General features: G+C 42.7%; 3 protein-coding genes across 16 annotated transcripts in view; 1 reads left to right on the forward strand and 2 right to left on the reverse strand.

Annotated features, from left to right (window-relative positions):
• LOC125713165 (leucine-rich repeat-containing G-protein coupled receptor 6) overlaps nucleotides 1–5,730 on the forward strand; it is a 75,049-nt gene extending 69,319 nt beyond the window's left edge. Inside the window, exons 17-18 of the mRNA XM_048984106.1 lie at nucleotides 2,331–2,411; nucleotides 2,519–5,730. Of these exons, the coding sequence (XP_048840063.1) occupies nucleotides 2,331–2,411; nucleotides 2,519–3,729 (1,292 nt within the window). The 3' untranslated portion in view covers nucleotides 3,730–5,730. The remainder of the gene's footprint in view (nucleotides 1–2,330; nucleotides 2,412–2,518) is intronic.
• Nucleotides 5,731–8,426: 2,696 nt separating this feature from the next.
• On the reverse strand, nucleotides 8,427–13,605 carry ube2t (ubiquitin-conjugating enzyme E2T (putative)). Of its 4 annotated transcripts, none has more exons than XM_048984108.1 (7): nucleotides 13,374–13,605; nucleotides 12,659–12,779; nucleotides 11,060–11,129; nucleotides 10,787–10,892; nucleotides 10,269–10,367; nucleotides 9,848–9,931; nucleotides 8,427–8,624 (listed from the first exon to the last, which is right to left on the reverse strand). In XM_048984108.1, the coding sequence occupies exons 1-7, from the start codon at nucleotides 13,383–13,385 to the stop codon at nucleotides 8,520–8,522; spliced, it is 597 nt and encodes a 198-aa protein (XP_048840065.1). In that variant the 5' UTR covers nucleotides 13,386–13,605; the 3' UTR covers nucleotides 8,427–8,519. The 4 variants fall into 4 exon arrangements, with proteins under 4 accessions (XP_048840065.1, XP_048840067.1, XP_048840066.1 ...); XM_048984110.1 differs by lacking the exon at nucleotides 13,374–13,605 and adding an exon at nucleotides 12,918–13,092 and having other exon boundaries at nucleotides 12,659–12,775; XM_048984109.1 differs by lacking the exon at nucleotides 13,374–13,605 and adding an exon at nucleotides 12,918–13,089.
• A 366-nt stretch (nucleotides 13,606–13,971) lies between these two features.
• zgc:194242 (uncharacterized protein LOC100005854 homolog) lies at nucleotides 13,972–21,548 on the reverse strand. 11 transcript variants are annotated; one of them, XM_048984405.1, is made up of 4 exons: nucleotides 21,450–21,521; nucleotides 20,952–21,025; nucleotides 15,626–16,063; nucleotides 13,972–14,424 (listed from the first exon to the last, which is right to left on the reverse strand). In XM_048984405.1, exons 3-4 carry the CDS (start codon nucleotides 16,059–16,061, stop codon nucleotides 14,228–14,230), a joined length of 633 nt encoding a protein of 210 aa, XP_048840362.1. In that variant the 5' UTR covers nucleotides 16,062–16,063; nucleotides 20,952–21,025; nucleotides 21,450–21,521; the 3' UTR covers nucleotides 13,972–14,227. The 11 variants fall into 11 exon arrangements, with proteins under 11 accessions (XP_048840362.1, XP_048840363.1, XP_048840360.1 ...); XM_048984406.1 differs by having other exon boundaries at nucleotides 20,952–21,036; XM_048984400.1 differs by lacking the exons at nucleotides 13,972–14,424; nucleotides 15,626–16,063 and adding exons at nucleotides 18,680–19,030; nucleotides 20,179–20,616 and having other exon boundaries at nucleotides 21,450–21,525.
• Between the last annotated feature and the right edge of the window lie 27 nt (nucleotides 21,549–21,575).

The following is a 21,575-nucleotide window of genomic DNA, read 5'->3' on the forward strand; positions in this document are numbered from 1 at the left end:
ATGTCTCACTAAATTCATTATCATGTGCCTGTAACGTCAGCCAGACCATAATGCAGATGTGTGTCCAGGTAGGACAGAGCACTGGAATAAAGCCTTTGGTTACTGTCAGCATAGCTTATATTAGAAAGCGCTGTGTCACAAACCCGAGGCAGGCACGCTCTCTGTCTCTGACGCCGACGTCTGCGCCCAGTGCTGTTAAAACATGTTTCTTCCTTCACCGACTCCTGACAGATTAAATATGCAACAACATTTTTCTTGAAATATGTCCCTCCCAAAAAACCCTTTCAAACTGTACACTTGAAAGGAGCCTACAGTAATTAGACTCGTTTGATACAATCACAGCAGTCTGAAGGCACTTTTCCGATCAAACAAAAGATCACAAAACAAAGGATAAATTAAGCACACACCGAAAGAGTGATGTAATCTTGTCAGACATTAATTAAAGTGATTTATGTGGCCATCACAAATAAATCTGCAGGTTTAGCAATACTTTATAAAACGATGATCTGTTTGTTTTCTCTCGCTAAAAATTCCAAATATGGAACAGAATAATCCTGGTGCCTAAAGAAATTACATCTACAGACTATAATGTGAGTAACCAATAAGGAAATGTGTTTCATTTAGGAATTTCAGAGAAAAATGCTCTTTTCCCTGGATTCTCCTGGGTTGCAGTTGCAGAATTTAGTGCCTCCAAACGTCAGGTTGTGCTTTAGTCTATCAGCTTCCGTTAGGACAAAGATCTGCCATTTTGCACACCATCCATCATCATCAAGTTTTCAGTTTTATTGTCACATGTTCAGAGGAACACAATGAATTCCGTTTGCCACAGTTTCAAGGATGAGGACACCTGTATGGGGGACAATTGGACAGACAGCAGTGCAATACAGGAGGAACAGCAGTGCAATACAGGACAAACAGCAGTGTAGTACAGGAGGAACAGCAGTGCAATACAGGAGGAACAGCAGAGAAGTACAGGAGGAACAGCAGTGCAATACAGGACAGACAGCAGTGTAGTACAGGAGGAACAGCAGTGCAATACAGGACAGACAGCAGTGTAGTACAGGAGGAACGGCAGTGCAATACAGGACAGACAGCAGTGTAGCACAGGATGAACAGGAGTGCAATATAGGACAGACAGCAGTGTAATACAAGAGGAACAGGAGTGCAATACAGGACAAACAGCAGAGCAGTACGGGAAGAACAGCAGTGCAATACAGGACAGACAGCAGTGTAATACAGGAGGAACAGCAGTGCAATACAGGACAAACAGCAGAGCAGTACAGGAGGAACAGCAGTGCAATACAGGACAGACAGCAATGTAGTACAGGAGGAACAGCAGTGCAATACAGGACAGACAGCAGTGTAGTACAGGAGGAACAGCAGTGCAATACAGGACAGACAGCAGTGTAGTACAGGAGGAACAGCAGTGCAATACAGGACAAACAGCAGAGCAGTACAGGAGGAACAGCAGTGCAATACAGGACAGACAGCAGTGTAATACAGCAGGAACAGCAGTGCAATACAGGACAGACAGCAGTGTAGTACAGGACGAACACCAGTGCAATACAGGACAGACAGCAGTGCAATACAGGACAGACAGCAATGCAGTACAGGACAGTAAGCAGTGCAATACATAAAATGCAGTGGGGAGACACTGGTGACTTGGAAAGAGTTAGCTAAAAACACTAATATTCACTTACAAGCAGAGACAACTGTCATCGTTCTTCGTCATTATGAAAGGACTATCTGGGTTTAAACAATGCTGTACCATGATATCTTGAGACACTAAATTATCGATTTAGCAGAACGTCATAAATCTCAAGTAACGGGAGGGAACATGAGGAAAAATGGAGAGATATGTATGATTGACTAGCCACGCAAAAAGGAAACCCTTTCCCTTGGTTATTGCTGTGTGCTTTACGTGTAATCTGTCAAGAAGGATTTACCGAAAACACATGAGTGCATTTTCTTTGGTATGTTTCTGAGAAGCAGAAACTCCAAATGCCGGCAGTTGAGCCAAACGTCTTTATTTATGATGCATGTCACTCTACTTTCATGCCAAACCCCACAAGTTATGATGACAGGCTTATTATTAAGACACAAAAAACGTGATTTATTTGTTTATTTTACACTTTTCTGACAAAAAATGGTACCTCGACAACAAAAATAACTATATTTTGTGTTGCCGCAAAAACTCTACAACGCAATTTACAATTATTGGTATGTCTAACGAGGCAATTGTGATTAGCTTCCTAGCTAATTTTATACCAGGTTAAAATGGTCAACTAACCTTTATGTAGTTGATGGAGAGTCATGACCTTCTGTTCCAGATGATCTCGATATGGAGGAGTTCCAGCTGGAAGTTGAAGACTCCAAACTCCAGGCCAGCATTCAGTGTACGCCCACTCCAGGTAAATCACATCGGCAGATGCACGGTCGTAGCCCATGGTCTATTAGGAGCAGTTATTTCACAACTAACTCTGCACTGATGCCAGTTTCCATTTCATTACCATTGCAGGTCCCTTCAAGCCATGTGAATATATGATTGACAGCTGGGTGGTCAGACTGGGGGTGTGGGCCATCACCGTGGTATCCTTGGTGGGCAATAGCTTGCTCATCATCACCGTTTTTACCTCGCCCAGCTACCTGTCCCCAGTCAAGTTTGTCATCGGTGCCATTGGGGGAGCCAACCTGTTGATGGGGCTGTACACAGGCACACTAGCCCTGGTGGATGCCCTCACCTTCGGGCAGTTCGCCAAGTACGGCGCCCGCTGGGAGACAGGCCCGGGATGTCAGGCAACCGGCTTCCTCTCGGTCTTCGCCTCTGAGGCATCCATCCTCTTTCTCACGCTGGCGGCAGTGCAGTGCAGCGTGTCGGTGTCCTGTGTCCGTACCTACAGGAAGTCGCCATCCTTTGGCAGTGTCAAGACAGCCGCCCTCTGTTGCGTGGCACTCTCCCTCATGGTGGGGGCCCTGCCGCTCTTCTGGATCGGGGAGTACGGCTCCTCGCCCCTCTGCCTGCCATCCCCCTTGCCAGAAGGTCAACCCTCCACCTTGGGCTACATGGTGGCCTTGATCATGATGAACACGCTCTGCTTTCTGGTCATAACCGGCACCTACATCAAGCTCTACTGGGACCTAATGAAGGGCGAGTTTGATAGCATCTGGGACTGCGCCATGATCAAGCATGTGGCCTGGCTCATTTTCACCAACTGCCTGCTCTACTGCCCTGTGGCTTTCCTCACTTTCTCCTCCCTGCTGGGCCTCTTTCGCATTGGCGAGGAGGCCATCAAGTCGGTCCTCCTGGTCTTGCTGCCTCTTCCTGCCAGCCTCAACCCTCTCATCTACCTGCTCTTCAACCCGCATTTCAAGGAAGATCTCCGTCTGCTCTGGAGAAGGTCTCGGCCCGGCCGGGAGGAGACCCTGGACTTCTTTGTTTCTGAGGAGACGGAGAAAAGCTCGTACGACTCCACGCAGGCCCTGGTGTCCTTCTCCGAGGTGGATGTGCTGTACGAGAGTAATGTCCAGCCCCCGCTGGAGCCTTTACACTACACGGCCACTTCATCACCAATCCTTCTCATCCCCTGCCAACAACAAGGCCCCCCCAAGAAGGAAAACGGAGCTACATCTCAACACGGCACACGGACCCAGCATGAGGAGCCTGAGCGGAATAGCGCCCCCTTCCCATCTAAAACCCACCATTCGCCCTGCTTTTCCTCTCACTCCTGAACAACTGACTGTTCACGCAACACAGAACTGTGATGGGAAACAGGTCCTACTACAAAGCAGGCCTCTCAGCATTGAAAAAAATGGACCAATCAAATTTCAGACAGCGGAACAACATCCACAAGGTGGTGACCGTGAGCATTCAGATGACAGTCAAGAGGCTCAGTTGTTTTTTTTTGTGTTTGTATATAAATACATAAATACAGAGACCTCATCATCATACACTTTGTAAAGTCAATTAAACTGCATTTATAGACTTACTTTGACAGACATGAAACCGGGACATTATTTTGAAAGGCTGAAGGACAAACATCCAGCTAGTTTACCCATTACCTCTGAAAACCGATACACACAAGGGCCATATAATACCCCCAGGAATAATTCCTAATGGTCTTCAGCTCCATGAACGGCCATTCTTATTAAACCAGAAATGGTTGTATCTGATTCTTCTTCTACCAGCCGATTATAAAATTCAGTGTGAATGCTGATCGCAGCCGAGTTGGTGATAAAAAAATAAAATCATAAATTGCCCCCCAGCACCATGCAAAAAATAGACCATTTTCAAAGAAATGCATTCAGACATAACTGTTATGCCTCCCTGTTTGGCTTCAGCTATGTGCTTTGATCCCTTTGATGTCGGGTAGCAAGCCTTCACTTGCTACATCGCTCCTGGTCTGTAAAGAACTTAGACACGTCTAAGATATTTCAGATAATTTATATCCAGACCTTCACTTTCTTATAGCAAATGAGAACAGTTCACAGCTTTATTTATTTAACAGCGTTAAGTAAATATTCATTTGAGTGGCATCATCTCATGAATGTCAAACCAGAAGTGATTTGCAGCTGTGAAGATGTTTTACATTACATTTAATTTATTTAGCAGACACATCTCTCTTAAGACAACGTACAATTAAAGGTCAGACAGTCCCTGGAGCAACTGGGGGTTACGTGCCTCACTCAAGTGCCCATCGGCAAAATCACTAGGCCAAACTCAAGATTTGTACCCTAACCCAAGCCATACATTACCAATTCCCACATCGAAATCTCTGAAAGGGTTGCGTGATACTGATGGACAGTTAACTTTTGATTTACCACTTACTATCCTTAGAAAAATAAGGACCAATCAAATTTCAGACAGTGGAACAACATCCACAAGGTGGTGACAGTGAGCATTCAGATGACAGCAGTCAAGCCATAAATGGCAGCCAGAAAAAATTGCCAAAGGGTGGTGGGATGTAGGTGGTAAAATTTGACAAACGGGTGGGCCAGGCTTGAACCGGCAAAATGTCTTGCTGGCTAATTTTACCACCACCCTCTAGCCCCAGTTAGGGAACAGATTTCCAGGGCGATGCACATCAGGAGGCTGCTGTCTGCTTCTGGGAGACTCCCAGAACTTCACTGAGAAGTGGGATGTCTACATCGTTCTTCAGTGTCGAATGCAGTCCAGCGAAAAAATACGAGTGCAACGTAATCGATGCGGTAGCGTTAACGTGATGGCCTGATTGTCGCGTCCGACAAGGAATGTCGATCGACCTGCAATGAAAGATTGACCTGCAGATTGCGATCAAATGATTGGTGACCACTGCACTACACAACATTAACATGTCAATTCATTAAGTGTTCTTCACCAGACACCACAATGATAGAAAATGCTATCAATTTCTAAATTGTATTTAATCAGAAAATTAAAAAAGAAACTTAAAAAAAAAGAAAATACTCAAGAGTTGGGTATTTGTTGCCCACGTGTGACTCCTTCAAAACCCCGGGTTTGTAAAGTAGTCTAGCTATTGTACATACAGAGTAACTACCTCTGAAATCGCATGCTAATATTCCTCGGTATCCCAATATGTCTTCCTATTATATTCAAATATATAATTTTATATTGAAAAATAAAGCTTTTAGATGTACAAAGCAGATTTACTATTTTGGATGTATATATTTTCAAACCTCTGTAAACAATGAAATGTATGATCAAATAAAATTATTAATTTTATTAAAAACAGCCATTGTCTTTGTCATGTGTCTTCCTATGCCAATCTATCTACTATTCTTAAAAAAAAAACCTTGAACATAATTCCACCTACAAAGGTTTTAGGATCACTCATAGCATCAAGACTAAACTATATTTACCTAGAGAACAGCACTTTGAACCTGGAGTAAGGCCCACGACAGTCAAACTAATAGCTTTTTCTCGAAACATTTCCTGCTGCTCAGATCAAAAGACGTGCGTTTACTGCGCATAAAGAATGAGCGATGTTCATCCCTGTGAAAACACCTGCTCACGATACATCAATATGATGGATCCATTTTGATTTACACCAATCAGCTATAACATAAACCACCTGCCTAATACAGTGCAAGTCCCATTCGTGCAGCTCTGAACCATCGAGGCATGAACTCCACGAGACCTTCGAAGGTGTCCCTAGGTCTCTGGCACCAAGACGTTAGCAGCAGATGCTTCAGGTCCTGCACGTTCTCCTTTGTCACCACGCCACACAGACGCTCCATCGGACGGAGATCTGGGGGATTCGGAGGCCAAGTCAACACCTTCACTCATTTCCATGTTCCTCAAATCATTTCTGAACAATTTCTGTGGCTGGGCACATTATCCTGCCGAAAGAGGCCACTACCATCAGGGAGGACCATTGACATGAAGGGATGGACTTGATCTGCAACCATGTTTAGGTTGGTGGTACGTGTCAAAGTAACTTCCGCATGAATGCCGTGACACGAGGTTCCCCAGCAGAGAATTGCCCAGATTATCACACGTCCTCCACCAACTTGCCCTCTTCCCATAGTGCACCCTGGTGGCACCTCTTCCTCAGGTAAACCATGAATACATCTGGTCATTCACATGACGGTGGACCGGGTTCAGCATGGACACTCTGACCAGTCAGCAACTATACAGCAAGCTGCGATGATAGCGAGCATTAACTTTTTTTAGCAATTCGTGCTGCAGCAGCTCTGCTGTGTGATTGAAGCAGTTGGTCCTTCCTTGGACCACTTTTGGTCGGCACTGGTCACTGTATACCAGTGACGCCGCACAAAACCTGCCGTTTTGGAGATGCTCTGTCCCAGTCATCTAGCCATCACAACTTGGCTCTTGTCAAAGTCGTGCAGATCCTTACATGGTCAGTCCATTTTTCCTGTTTCCAACACATCAACTTCAAGACCTGACTGTTCGCTTGCCTAATATATACTGGCAGCCTTGACAGGTGCTATTTTAATGAGATAATAAATGTTATTCACTTCACCGGTTTTAATATTATGGCTGATTGGTGTAAATGACATAATTATAGAACACTCAATCCATTACGCTTTAAGATCCATTATTTAATCATTATGCTAGGCGCAGACATTTTTCCAGTAAATGGAAGATGAATTTATTTTACCAATGACCACTGATTAACAGCAGACTGTAAAGTTATACATTACACAATCGTGTCCTTAGATTTTTAATTTTTTCTTTTTAATATAACCTCCATCATTTACTTCCAGTGTTATTGGAGTAGTTGGTGTCTGAGTACCAGATTACATCATTCAAAAATTGGCATTGAACTCGTGGCCACAGATGGAGATTAGCAGAATATTTTAAACTAGAGTATGGAATACTCTTCCTGTTAGTATATTGCAAGTTAAAACCTTGGGCTTCTTTAAATCAGAGATAGATAAGATTTAAGAGCTATTAGTTGAGTTCTCCCCAAACGAGCTTGACGGGCTGAATGGCCTCCCCTTGTTTGTCAATTTCTTGTGTTCTTATGGCACCATAACCAGGGGGGAGAATTCAGTGATAAGGTTTGCTGACCAGGAGGAGGAAAAAATCAGTATAAAAATAAGGGACCGTTCGAGTACCTCGTTCTTTGAACCCCTGTATGAGTACATAAAGCATTAAAAAGCAGGATTGAAATTGTATTTAAAACACTTGCTCACACACGCACGCACACGCATAATTGAAATGGTACTATTAAAGTGATCGGAAATTCCTCTTACAGTTGGATATTTGAAGATCGGCAACCTGCCTTAACCATAAAACACACAGTCATAGTGGAGAAGGTAGAGGTAGGGTTGGCTCCATTGTGTTAAGGTCATCATTTGTAAACTTAACAAAAAAGCATGGCTCGTAGTTTTATGCTTTACACAAAACCAAAAAAAATACCACCCGCAAATCATGTATTGGTAATAAGGGGCCCAGGTTCTTGTTTGCGTTCAGTTGGTGTTCAGTTGATTAAGACTGAACAACATCAGCATAGAAACAACATTTAGAGCAACCAATGGATTAGAACTCAGTCTTCACAATTTCATCTTTGTGCAGAGTAACCAGAAAGCAGGTGTTCAAAGGCAAATGCAGAAACTTCCAGAAGAGGGAGGCGTGTATGCTCTGGCTGATCAGAAGGTTGTTGGTTCAAGTCCCATGACTGACAAGAGATTTCACCACTGGTCCATTGAGCAAAGTCCCTAACCCACCAAGGACATGGCCTGACCCTGCTCTCAGATCCTCGCTCGTACGTTGCTTTGGACAAAAGCTCCTGTCCCGTAATGTAATGTAACATCCTAAGATGGTCTTGTTCTGCCCACATCGCCGCATCAGTCAAAGGAACTTGATGCACAAAAAAAAACACTAACAAGAAGCAGGGAAATAACCTGGAAATGTTCTGCTATTCAGGGTAAAAGAAAGAAAACTGACCCCCCTGATGAGTAAATAAGTAAAAGATAAAATTTATTATTGCTTGATATTGACAGTAGTACATACATATAGACAGAGAAACAACACAGGGAAACACAGAAATGCAAATCTACAGGCTGGTCTTCACCTTCTTCTGTGGCTCTTCTGCACCAAGCATCTCCCTCTTACGAGATACCCTGTTCTCTGCATCTGGCTGATCCATCTCCTTCACACCCTTCGAACAAAACCGAATTAGTATCCATCTGAACCGTTCAAATTCAGAAAGGCGGAAGGAGACGTCGTCCAGGAGCTTAAAGCTGGACCAGGCTGTGCCCATCACTGAGAGCTGACAGCAAAGCTTCAGTCCACCCTGTGACTAACAACTCGCCCCGTGTTCAAAATGTCGTCTTCACACAAAAACTTTGTGTTTTTGCTTTCCGTTCACATTTGGGATCCTTGGCCACTCATTTACAATTTGTGCGACTGCCAAACCCAAGCAAGCGAAAATGTGCATTTCCCCACTGTTAGAGTCACACACTGCAAGGCAGCCTACATCAATAATTCTTCCTGGATATTAATCAAGCGGAAACAAAGACACACCCCCTGCACTCTGCGGTTTGGGACACTGCTCTTCAATTAGCGATTTAATCAAAAACGTTAGTAAGTAAATACTGTCTTTGTTCTGAACACATAGTTGGCCAATATGTTGCAATAGTTTGGAAACATCAAAATCTGTCCTTTGTCTATACTTTTCCAGACATGGAAAAAACAATAACATTTCATTAAAAAAAATAATTTTAAAAAATTCCCTATTGCATAGGAACCATGATTAAAGCTGTGCAAATTATACACAAATTCACCCAAGTTAATATTACAAATAGGATGCGATCCATTAACGGATGTTATATGAATAATACTTGGCATTTATCATCCCGTAAAATTAAGATCCATGTCTCATACTTCCACAAAATCCACCTCAAGCGAATGTCAAAACTTTTGCGATACTTGCGGATTTCTTTTCAAATTTGAGCGTTATTCATCAGTTGTTTCAGTGCACATCTTCAAACTGCACAAAATCTAGGTTAATGGTAATGCCATTACTGCCCCGTTAATCCTGCGGCCAGCAGCTGTCATGCTACCCCCACAAAATGATCTATGACCAGCTCTCGGCTGTTGTTCAGAGTGGCCCTGTGCATGCTGAGAATCCCACCCCCCACAAAAAGTCAGTCATCAGTCTCTACTCTTTAATAAAAAATAAAAAAGAAAAAAAACTAAACGACCCTGAAGGTAGCCTTCAACAAGCTACAATGAAATGACTCAATTAAACTACTGAGCAGTTGAAGAATAACACATAAAATATGCAAACTGCAAGCCTTAATGCACGCAGGAGACAAGCGGCCTTTACCATCGGCAACATCTCCAGATGACCTCAAAGAGCAGAAGGAACCAAAGACCCACCAGATTCCGCTGCATGGCATGCTTCACAGTCCACTTCCTGGCCTTCTCTAGGAACACCTGCCTGTTGTACTTGTATTCTGCAGACTGAGGACACGATCAAGAGCTTCAGCAGTGACATCATACAAGCTTCAGTGCAGGATCAGATCCAACAGCAGTTTAACCCTGCTGGCTTCTTAAAAATACAACCCCCCCCCCCCCCCCCCCCCCAAAAAAAAAATAAAAAAAAAGTTTCTCTACTATTGATAGTTTTCAAATCACAGATTCTACAGCTAAGAACTGCATAAAGGTCACAGCCAATATATTCAGAAATTAAGCCTCCATATACCAACGTGAGTCCGGTCGCCACTATCTCCCAAGTCAGCCGAAGAAAATCCCCACACATCACATGAAGCTGAACGTGATCACCCGCCCCCATACTCACGATGTCGGCCATGAGGGGGTCATCCGGGTTGGGTTCAGCCATGAGCAGCTGGATGGAAGTCAGCACGGTGGAGATGTTCAGGGATGGTCTCCACGCTCCCTGTCATGAAGAAATGCCACACAGTCATCAATGCTTCACTTAACCAACTGACCTAGCCACTGATCCCTGTTCTCAATGTCCAGAAACACGCTGACAATTCCATGTCAAGTCAAGAATCTAATAGCATTAGGAGCATGTTACATATTGCGTAATAATCTTAAGAACATTATGCATCTAAAACACGACACAATTGCACTACTGCCTATGGACGTTACAGCGGCTCTAGCATGTGAGCTTCCTCGTGAGCCAATAAGGAACCAGTAAACATGCAAATTCATACACTCCTTGAAAAGCTCAGGGGGGCAGGTGGTATAGCTTTACTTAAAACCGAAAGGGAATCAGTTAATGTACTGCTCAGAGAGGAGAGAGAGACCATTTTTTAGCTAAAAAAAAAAAAACCAGTGGAGGAACTTTCATACCTTTGGCGGCAACTTCAGAGCATCCAGGCAGATGCGGCCACCATTGTCAATATTAGGGTGGTAGATGGGCGTCAGGAAATGAATTTTGGGAGGTTCAAAAGGATACCTAAGAAAACAAACCATTAGATATTTCCAAAAACACTAGAAGAGTCATTGTGTGCAGAATAAAAAAGTAGATGGTACGTACATTCCATACACAACTGATCAAACTATTAAAGACGAAAACAGAGCTGTTTTTGAAGTAAGTAGTTATTAAACCAGGTGGCTGCTCACCGTTCTGGGACCTTTATCTCAAGTGAAAACACACCACCCTCATAGGGAGTGTTCGCCCCTCCCACTAATTCTGCAATTATAAAAATGAATCCATCAGCACATTAAAGGGGCATTCAGCAGCTACCATCAGGCAACGAATGATCATCGCTACACGGTGCTGTTCTTTTTCTAACAAAGTAGGACTTAAAGTAGTTAGAGTAGAATATGAAGACAGAGGACATTAATGTTACCTGCAGCACATACAAGACTCAGTGTCAAAGGAACGTTTGGGTCACAGTTTAGCAGTAGGTGTGATAGATTCATACAGCTGTCAGTATCCATCATTACTCACTTTCTCAATATACCACCATGTCCAGGTCAGGATTTTCACAAGAATACAAGCTCCGGATTTACTATCAGTTGTAAGTGTAACCACAGAAGAACGCTGTCAATGTATTGTTTTTAATTAATGAGCAACAGTAGTGCAGTTTCCCTCACCCCCCCCAGGTGATAATTCTATAGCCCATATTTAAAGGGTGATTATTCAGAATTACAAGTCACGGCCAAAATCGGCATGTACCGTATTATACCACTTGATGGCGTTGTTTGCCTTTCCAAACAGAATAAATTGGATTCCATACAATTGCATAGAATAAAATCACATACAATAGAATTGAATATAATATAATAGAATAGCAAACTTTTGCCATTGTCTGTGCCACAGTTAGCTTTAGGTAGGGACAAATGTACCAACGTACGGATTAGTTTCACATTTGCTGCGAAAGAAAACGAGCCTCAGTACAAACAGTGTAGGGCAGCAGCAATGGGTAAAATGCCAAAGAGCTTTTCTGAAATTAACAGAAACAAATTGTTGCTTTTTAATGCGCCTGAAATTCAATGCTATATATTAAACTATGCACCGACTATGCATATTTTTCAGACTGAATACTGATGCTGGCTGTCTGGTACTCCGCGACACCAAGACTAATTAGGTGATGTAAAAAAATAATAATAAAAAAATACATATATATGCAAGCAACTTGAAAATATTGAGATAAATACCTGAAATTAGTCCCCACAGTTTGCAGTCTGCCATGCTTTGGTTTACGTTGCTAACTGTGTTTATCCTGCTTGATAATTATATCACTGAAATATCATCACATGGTATCGCTTACAGCATGGAATCAGACTCAATACCAATACGTACCAGTATCAGTGCATCCCTAGAAATAAGCACAACCCATTTGCTTTGCACCAGTCTGATGCTCCTTTACATTCTTGAGGGAGGACACAAGTTGTATTTATTCAGGTTCTACGCGTTGGTGTTTTTTTTTCCTTTAATACAAGTGATGATGCGTGATGCTAATTGCATATGGCAGACCAGCTCCCTGTTTAGCCCAAGGCCAGCCCGCACCATACAGACAGCTCAGGCAGAAAAAAAAATACAAACCACCGGTAACGAAGTACATTTACTATGTTGTACAGCCGTTTATAGCACTATTTTGCACGTTACCTAACTGCATTTAGTTACTTGTATTACACAGCTAATCTGTACGTCAGGTATTTATTTTGGCAACTTAAAGCAATAAACGGATCGATGGTGAAAACCAAGCCGCTCACCGGCTTTGAGCTCGCCCACGTCGTGCTCCGTCTGCCAGCAGGACACCCCAGGCGGCGGCTCGGCGCCCAGCAACTGCAGCTCCCGCTTCATGCGGCTGTTCCGCTGCATTTTGGCTCCTGCCTGCCAGGAAAACAGGAGGCGTGAAGGGGCTCGGTGCGGCAGGATGACGGCGGACCAGCACGCATTTCAGCCAAAGACCAACCCGTACCATACATAAGGCTCAGACAGCTCATTTAATACGTTACGCGAAACACTTACCTGACCACGTCAGTCAGTGTATTAATGTAGTAATTTGTTATTAATGGTTTACAGAGAAATTACGAAGGAGACGGACACCGATGGGGAATGCAGTTTGATTTTCCCTCGTCTTTCGAACGTGCACAATCGCGTCATCGAGCACTTCTACCGAAGTGATTTCTGGGTGTTTTAGTCATTTCCCCACACATTTATTGGGTTCAATATAAAATAAAAAACTACAATTGCCCATAATGCACGCGTGCGTTGTTTAGTCATTGTAGTCGATTGTCAAACAATCGATTTTGCAAACTTTTGATTTGCTTTCTGAGTAACATTTTGTTAGGCAACGGCACAGAGACATATTCTGATTAAAACGCAGCAAATACATCATATTGGTAATATACACTCCAAAAATGCTTTGCATAGTGGAAACCCGGTTCTACTGCCCTGCTAACCTGTCCAGTAACGATGTTTCACCTTTTCATGCATGAATTATAATCCAGAGTCATTTTTTTGCTGTCGTTTTCTTCAAGAGAATAAAGAAAACCTTTTTTTCTTCAAAACTCGATATATAATATTTTCAAAGTTATATTTTCCTAACTGTCCATTGCGGTGTGTTCCTGTCCTGACTGTCCATTGCAGTGTGTTCCTGTCCTGTTTGGTGGCTGCTCCAAACCAGACTGTGATGGAGGGGCACGTGACGGACTCGATGACTGCTGAGTAGAACTGGATCAGAAGTTCCTGTGGGAGATCGTACTCCCTAAGTTGTTGCACGAAGTACATCCTCTGCTATGCCTTTTTGAGGATGGAGGAGATGTTGTTCTCCCACTTCAGGTCTTGGGAAATAATAGTCCTCAGGAACTCGAAAGTCTCCACAGAAGACCACCCCCCTGCTGGGACAAATGCCTGACTGACGGCCTCAGCAATTTGCAGGTTTGAGAGGGACATAATCACCCTTCACCTACTCCAACCCAGCAACAATGGCAACCATCACACCTCACACCCCCCCCCCCCCTAGGAACTCGGGTACCAGGACTTCTTGGAATGTCTGCTTAATTCATTGCAAATTTATTGGTTTTCTAAAAAAACTCACCATTGTATTTATTTGTTTATTATTATTTATTAAAAAACACACACAACCAGTAGTCTTAACTAAAACTTTAAAGTGGTAAGAAATTAAACCAAATTATTATTCTAAATGACCTCACATAAAGGGACCAGAGTTCCGAGTTGAATTGGGTGCTTTTAAATTTTCAACAACGTTGCAATGACGTAAACACTAGTTTCATGTTAAACTACACTGAACAAATGGGAATTAGACTTTGCATCGATCACTTTGAAGCTGTTGCAAAAATGGCCTGAAAGTTTATGCCTCTGTCGGTCATTTCTTCCATGTGGACGTCCGTGAATCCACTGGCTCGGAGGGCCTCCATGTAGGTCTCAGGCTGCCAGTTCTGGGGGGGTATCGCTCCACTGGAGGCTGCATACGCCAACCGCTGGAGTCTCAGAGTAGTCACCATAAGGCCTCCTGACATCATGAATTGAATACAATCAACTCAATCATGGTTATGGCATCACTGAATTCCCCAGTTTTGCTAAACATGAATTGAATATACTGTGCTCAAAAACAGTCTTGGGATGCTTGCTTAATTCGGTAAAAATGCTGCAAATGCATTGGTTTTATAACAAAAAATCAATACGACATTCATATGATTGTTTACCAAAAAAGTATCACATTAGAAACAAGCACTACTTCAGTAAGTAAAACATTCATTTCAAGGAGTTAGAAATTGAAACCCAAATTATCATTCTAAATGAGCTCATAAAAATAGATGATACACAGCTGTACACAGCTGTTCCCAGTTGAAATGTTCAGTGACAAGCAGTCTAACTGGGTACTGTTTAACAAGTGTCCACTGCCTCTTTGGAAGCCAATGGCTACCACTGCAATACATACGTAGCAAAATGGGAGGAACGATCAGTCAGTCAGTCAGTCAAATATTTTGATAATAAAATTTTCTTGCATTGCAGATTAACGATATGTTAAACATTCAAAAATCAAGTGTTCTTAATGTCCTGAGGCACTAGAGAGAAAGAGGAACTTTTAAGCCTACGAAGGTCGGGTCGTCTGAAATCCACAAGCTCAGCTGATGACAGGAAAATGATTCACATGGCTGAGAACAACGCTAAACTGCCGCGCAATTTCAGAGCCAGTCGGATGCTCATTGCAAAGACAAAATGAGAACTGAAGTGGGCGACACAGAGCCCCGACAGAACACGTTTTGCCTTCCGAAGATTAAAACTCCACAATGAAGGAGCAAAGAACAAGGCTGAGCTGAACAAAGCTAATCGAGCCTCGATGAGCCTCAGTTCTGAAACCACCAAGAATCATGTGCACTTCATGCCAAGATCAGTTAAGGCTGATGTTAGAAGTAAGGGATATGCAACAAAGTATTAACTTTTAAAAAAAGGTTCAACGAAGTCCGTCCCAACACTTTTTGTAAGTTTAGAACTATAATTTGGTTTTCAAATTATAATCACTTGAAATCAACATTTTAGTTAAACCTACTGATTCTAATATGCTACATTCTTGTAAAAAATCAAATGACTAAAGTAATGATTGGTTATAAAAGGAATAAACATATTTATTGAATTAAGAAAGCATCCCAAGACTGTGAGCACGGTGTCTGTATAGCGTTAGCGTGCACCTTCATACTATGCAGACCCACCTGATTTCATCACCCTGAGTATCTCCTGGATTCCCTCTCTCAGATCGGGCCAGAAATAGTAACAGTTGCAGTGGTAGACCTTGTCAACGCTGTTGTCTGGGATGGGCATCGCTGCCACGCTGCCGTGATGGAGGGTCACCTTGCCGCCTGCAATGAGCTCCTTCACCCGCTTGGTGGCAAGCTGGTGCATGTACTCTGAGTAGTCGACCCCAATTAGCTTCCCCTTGGGCCCAGAGAGGAGGGGGGCTGCAGCCACGAGCCCCAGGCCCGGCCCGTGCCCCAGCTCCAGGACCGTGTCATCAGGACGGATCCCGCAGAGCCTTACTGCGTGTTCCTCCAGCAATGGATTCTGCCATACCATCAACTTGGTCACTATCCAGCCAACCAGAGACTGAGTGGGTCGACCCAGCTGTTTACTGAGTTTGCTCAACAGCATGTCTATGAAAAAAAGCAACAAAAAAAATAAGAATAAGTTCTGCTATATTTACCATTTGAAGTCTGAATACAGGTACTGTGGAATGTTTCTTTTTACATATCATGGTCTCCTTTTTAAGATATGCACATGTTATAGAAGTGAGCGGCACACTTGATGTCAGGATCAGCCATTTATCCAGCTCTCCAGAAGCACTTTTCAGGTGAAGGGACTTGACGCTTTAGGTAAATCGTGGTCACATTTTACTAGAGGCGCACTTTTTTCAAACCACAGGAACTCAACCCGACCGTATTTCCTCAGAGGAAGTTCCGGAACCCTTCGTTAGTATCTACTCCAGATTTTTCCTGACTGGTTGACCATTAACTTGGAAGTAAAGCGGAAGGAAGCGCAAGAAAAGAGATGGAAGTAGTGGAGCAAAAACTGAGCAGGTAGAAATATTTTTGTACCTCAATTATATTTAATATAATTTTCATTTCATGCGTCTCCACATGTATGTATCGGAAAATATAGGCTATTTTGTCCAATATCGGTGAAACTCGCCAGCGCCTATTAGAGGGATTTGAGCCATTTGACAATTGATGCAAAGTTTTGTAATGGCTGAGAAAACAGGTAATTCATTCAGCTATAGGGTTCATGGCAACTGTTGTAAACCTCTTGGTTTTGCAGATTTCTTTACTGGCGAAATGTTAATTGATTTTTTTAATGTTCGCATATATCCATAAAATATGCAATGGGGCAATACATGTTAACTCTAAAACCAAGCAAGATAGGCACGTCTAGTAACGTACATGTGCTTTGATCAGTGGACCATGGGGGGCAGGTTATCTATGTATATAATAATTATTAAATATGACATTATACCCATATAACGTGCAATGGAGCAATACACAGATGGGTTAATAGTTTAAAAACGAAATAAAGCAACCATGTTCTGCAAGTGCGCTTTGACTAGTGGATGCAGGGGGACAATGCACGGCCCTTGAACTTCTGGTTTATCTATGTCATGGCTATTCATTATATGCATATAACGCGCAATGAAGCAATGCACGAATGGGATGGCAGTTCTGAATAATAGGGGACTCTCCTGAATAACGGCTACGGTGATTTTCGCTTGACCTTTTCGCGTAAGGACTTGGGGGGGCGTTTCCCAAAAAGCATAGTTGCTAACGACATTAGCAACTTACTGTCATTAAATGGACGACCCACTAGCGGCTCACGGGACAAATGGGGATTTATTATAAAAACAGAAAAGTACAAGAAACGCTACAAAATAAAAAGACCACGAGGGGTCAAAAGTAAACGGGGCAGGTAGGCAGGACTAACTTCCCATAGTTTTCTCATAGCAACCGGTGTTCTGACGAGTTGAGCTACTTTGTTCGAGTTAGGCTACCGTAGCGCTAATCGATAACCATAAACCCACACCCTAAAACCTAACCCTAATCCCAAAACGGTGGGACTGCACATGCGTAGAAAGACTCGGTGGTACGTCTCGATAGGTAGCATTGGTCGATAGAACACCGGCTTCAAGCGCATAAACCATGCACCCGTCATACAAATAAAAACCATGCAGCTTGGTCTGTTTTGCTATTATGCCTGTGCCACAGTTAACTTTAGGTAGGGATAAATGTACCGACATACAGATTAGTTTCACATCTAATGTGAAAGAAATCGAGCCTCAGTACAAACAGTGCAAGGCGGCAGTGATGGGTAAAACGCCACAGCAGAAAAGTGCTTTTCTGAACTTCAAAGAGACAAATAGTTGCTTTTCCTTTTGTGTTTGAAATTTCACTGCCATTGAAATTCAATGACCACGGCCTGAATTACGTGTACAAATAAGTAAGGATGCACTGGTACCGGTTTATTTTTTAATCAGACCAAGTACTACTGCTGGCTTTTGGTATTCAATGACACCAATGGAAATTAGGCGTGGGCGATGTAAAAGCAAAAGAAAAAAAGACATTTAAAGATATCGGGATAAATGATAATCTCAGTAAGAGCTTCTGCCTGCCCCACTGTACAAGGGTTAAATAAAACATAATTAATTAGAAAATACAAAAATACGTAAAATAGTAACAGTACACGAGGAACACATTTACCGTTACAGCCCTACTAATTGCTGACACGACACCAGTGTGCGAACCAAAGTGAAATGGACCTTGGAAGCTGGTTCCCTACGCAGCCGCCTGTGTTGCCTATAGGGTTTACCGGCTCTGGTTTATCTTACTTAGCATCTGCCCAAAGATGGCGAAAGGATATTTAAGTCTGTAAGCCAAGTGACGAAGGTTCTTAAAATGACAGAAAACAAATAATTAAAATGACATTTTATTATTTAAAATATTTCTAAATACATAAAATACAATCTCAAGAATTTTGTTACAAATTACCTCTTTTCCGTCCAGCAAAATACAAATGAAAGATACTCAAAAGTAATTAAATACATTTTAAATTGAAATACTACCCATTTCTGTAAATAATGCAGATTCTTTTTTTATCCCTTCTAATTGCCAAGGACTTGGCATCAAACGCCTAACAGGTTTCAGAATGAAATGAGCAGAGGAAGAGCAAGACAAGCACAAACACTCAGGACAAAGACAAAGCTGAACCAAATCAGAAAATTATCATTCGTTTAACAATCTGATGGTGTTTAATTGGTCATTTGTTCATTTCCTAAAGGTTTCTCCGCTGTTTTATGATTTAAAATCCTCAGCAGCTCAGCATGTACAAGTGGAACAATCGTTTCATGTTAAACTGCAAATGAATCGAACTCCGCATCTAACATTTGGAAGCCTTCGCGAAAATGGCCTGAAAGTTTCTGCCTCCGTCAGCCTTGTCTGCCATGTAGACGTCCGTGAATCCGCTGGCTCGGAGGGCCTCCATGTAAGTCTCAGGGTGCCAGTGCTGACTGGGTATCGCTCCCCTGGAGACCAAGTGCGCCACCCGGTGGACTCTCATTGTAGTCACCATAAGACCTCCTGAGATCAAGAATCAAACCAATCAACTCAATCGTGGGTATGACATCAGATTTCCCCAGTTTTTCTAAATATGAATTTAATACACAGTGCTCACAGAAAGTCTTTGGATGCTTGCTTAATTCAGTAAAAAGTCGCAAATGTATTCGTTTGATAACAAAAATCATTTTATTTACGCGATAAAATAAATCACATGAGAAACAACCAGTAAGTAAAACATTCATTTCAAGTAGTAAGAAATCGAATTATCATTCTAAATGACATCACAGACACTGATGAGACACGGCTGTTCCAGGTTGAAAAGTTAATTAAAAACCATCCAATTTGTCGGCTTTTCAATTAACAACACCTTTGCAATGATAGTAGACACATGTTTGGTGTTGTATATCTCTTTGGAAGCCAGTGGCTATACCACTGCAGCACATAACAAAATAGCAAGAGCCAAAGTAAATCACTCAATTAAAAAAAATGTTGATACGGAAGATTACAGATACGCTGAACATGCTAGAGAGAAAGAGGAGCTTTTAAACCTACGAAGGTCGGGTCGTCTGAAATCCACAAGCACAGCTGATGACAGGAAAATGATTCACATGGCTGAGAAAAACGGTAAACTGCCGCGCAATTTCAGAGCCAGTCGGATGCTCATTGCAAAGACAAAATGAGAACTGAAGTGGGCGACACAGAGCCCCGACAGAACATGTTTTGCCTTCCGAAGATTAAAACTCCACAATGAAGGAGCAAAGAACAAGGCTGAGCTGAACAAAGCTAATCGAGCCTCGATGAGCCTCAGTTCTGAAACCACCAAAAATCATGTGCACTGCATGCCAAGATCAGTTAAGGCTGATGTTAGAAGTAAGGGATATGCAACAAAGTATTAACTTTTAAAAAAAGGTTCAACGAAGTCCGTCCCAACACTTTTTGTAAGTTTAGAACTATAATTTGGTTTTCAAATTATAATCACTTGAAATCAACGTTTTTGTTAAAACTACTGATTCTAATATGCTACATTCTTGTAAAAAAAATCAAATGACTAAAGTAATGATTGGTTATAAAAGGAATAAACATATTTATTGAATTAAGAAAGCATCCCAAGACTGTGAGCACGGTGTCTGTATAGCGTTAGCGTGCACCTTCATACTATGCAGACCCACCTGATTTCATCACCCTGAGTATCTCCTGGATTCCCTCTCTCAGATCTGGCCAGAAATAGTAGCAGTTGCAGTGGTAGACCTTGTCAACGCTGTTGTCTGGGATGGGCATCGCTGCCACGCTGCTGTGATGGAGGGTCACCTTGCCGCATGCAATGAGCTCCTTCACCCGCTTGGTGGCAAGCTGGTGCATGTACTCTGAGTAGTCGACACCAATTAGCTTCCCCTTGGGCCCAGAGAGGAGGGGGGCTGCAGCCACGAGCCCCAGGCCCGGCCCGTGCCCCAGCTCCAGGACCGTGTCATCAGGACGGATCCCACAGAGCCTTACTGCGTTTTCCTCCAGAACCCGATTGTGCCATACCAGGGTCTTGGTTATGAACCAGCCAGCCAGAGACTGAGTGGGTCGACCCAGCTGTTTACCGAGTTTGCTCAATAGCATAACTAGACAAAAACAACAAATAAATTCTGCTATATTTTGCATTTAAACAAGAATAAATACAGGTACATTGGAATGTATGTGTTTGGGCATGTGTACACACACACAGACAAACACACACTATATACTTGTATATCCCATCATGGTCTCCTTTTTAAGATATGCACATGTTATAGAAGTGAGCGTTACACTTGATGTCAGGATCAACCATTTATCCAGCTCTCCAGAAGCATTTTTCAGGTGAAGGGAATTGGTCTAGGGCCCAAAGATGTGATTATTCTGCTGCAAATGGGATTCAAACCGGCAACCATCCGGTTACAGATGCAGAGGCCTAACTTACTGAGTCATACAGCTCTTTGCAGGGGAGTCTCTCTTGTTGCCAATACAAAACTTCTAGCTGACCAGGGTAATTCACTGCAAGCAGACTGAATATTACAAACACCGGGCAAAATAAGTAGTCAAGGTCAAAGTTACACATCTTCAAAATAATTAAGTTATATTGCATATAATGTATTGGTTAAAACACTGGCAGTTAGAGTGAACCCAGTTCCCTGAGCTGCCTAGGATATAGATAAATCATTTCCTGTTTCCAGTTTGTCGTTTAACAGTAATTACAGTAACCAGAGAAGCCAGACAACAAGCTTTATCTTACACTATCCCCACCTTCCTTTGGGAGAAAGCAAACGAGGGAACGACTACCAGTGAGCATGAATTACGGAAAACGACTGCAAATGGTTCCCTCGTTACAATTTTATTAAACTATTATGTCCCCCACCTGGCCCCGTATAAATGCTCTATACATACGCCACTAATAAGCTCAGAAATCGGGACAACTCACCGATCAGAACCGGCCACTTCCCCTGACTTGTCTTGCTTAGCTGTCAGTATATTGACAGGTACATTTTAATAGAAAGGCCTATACTGCCACCTGCTGTCCCGGCGTATTTGCATTATTCCAAATCTG

This window comes from Brienomyrus brachyistius, chromosome 18 (assembly GCF_023856365.1).
Source record: "Brienomyrus brachyistius isolate T26 chromosome 18, BBRACH_0.4, whole genome shotgun sequence".
NCBI lineage: Eukaryota > Metazoa > Chordata > Actinopteri > Osteoglossiformes > Mormyridae > Brienomyrus > Brienomyrus brachyistius.

Bases quoted from the DNA above. Each gene is read 5' to 3' on its own strand.
- ube2t (XM_048984108.1), bottom strand. The intron at 10,368-10,786 runs GTATGAAAGTTC...TCTTCATGACAG, and splicing joins CTCTGAAGTTGCCGCCAAAG to GGAGCGTGGAGACCATCCCT. The intron at 8,625-9,847 runs GTGGGTCTTTGG...TTTTGTTCGAAG, and splicing joins ATGCCATGCAGCGGAATCTG to GGTGTGAAGGAGATGGATCA.
- zgc:194242 (XM_048984396.1), bottom strand. From the start codon at position 20,656: ATGCAAAATATAGCAGAATTTATTTGTTGTTTTTGTCTAGTTATGCTA. The intron at 19,031-20,178 runs GTGGGTCTGCAT...TCTTGATCTCAG, and splicing joins ACTCAGGGTGATGAAATCAG to GAGGTCTTATGGTGACTACA.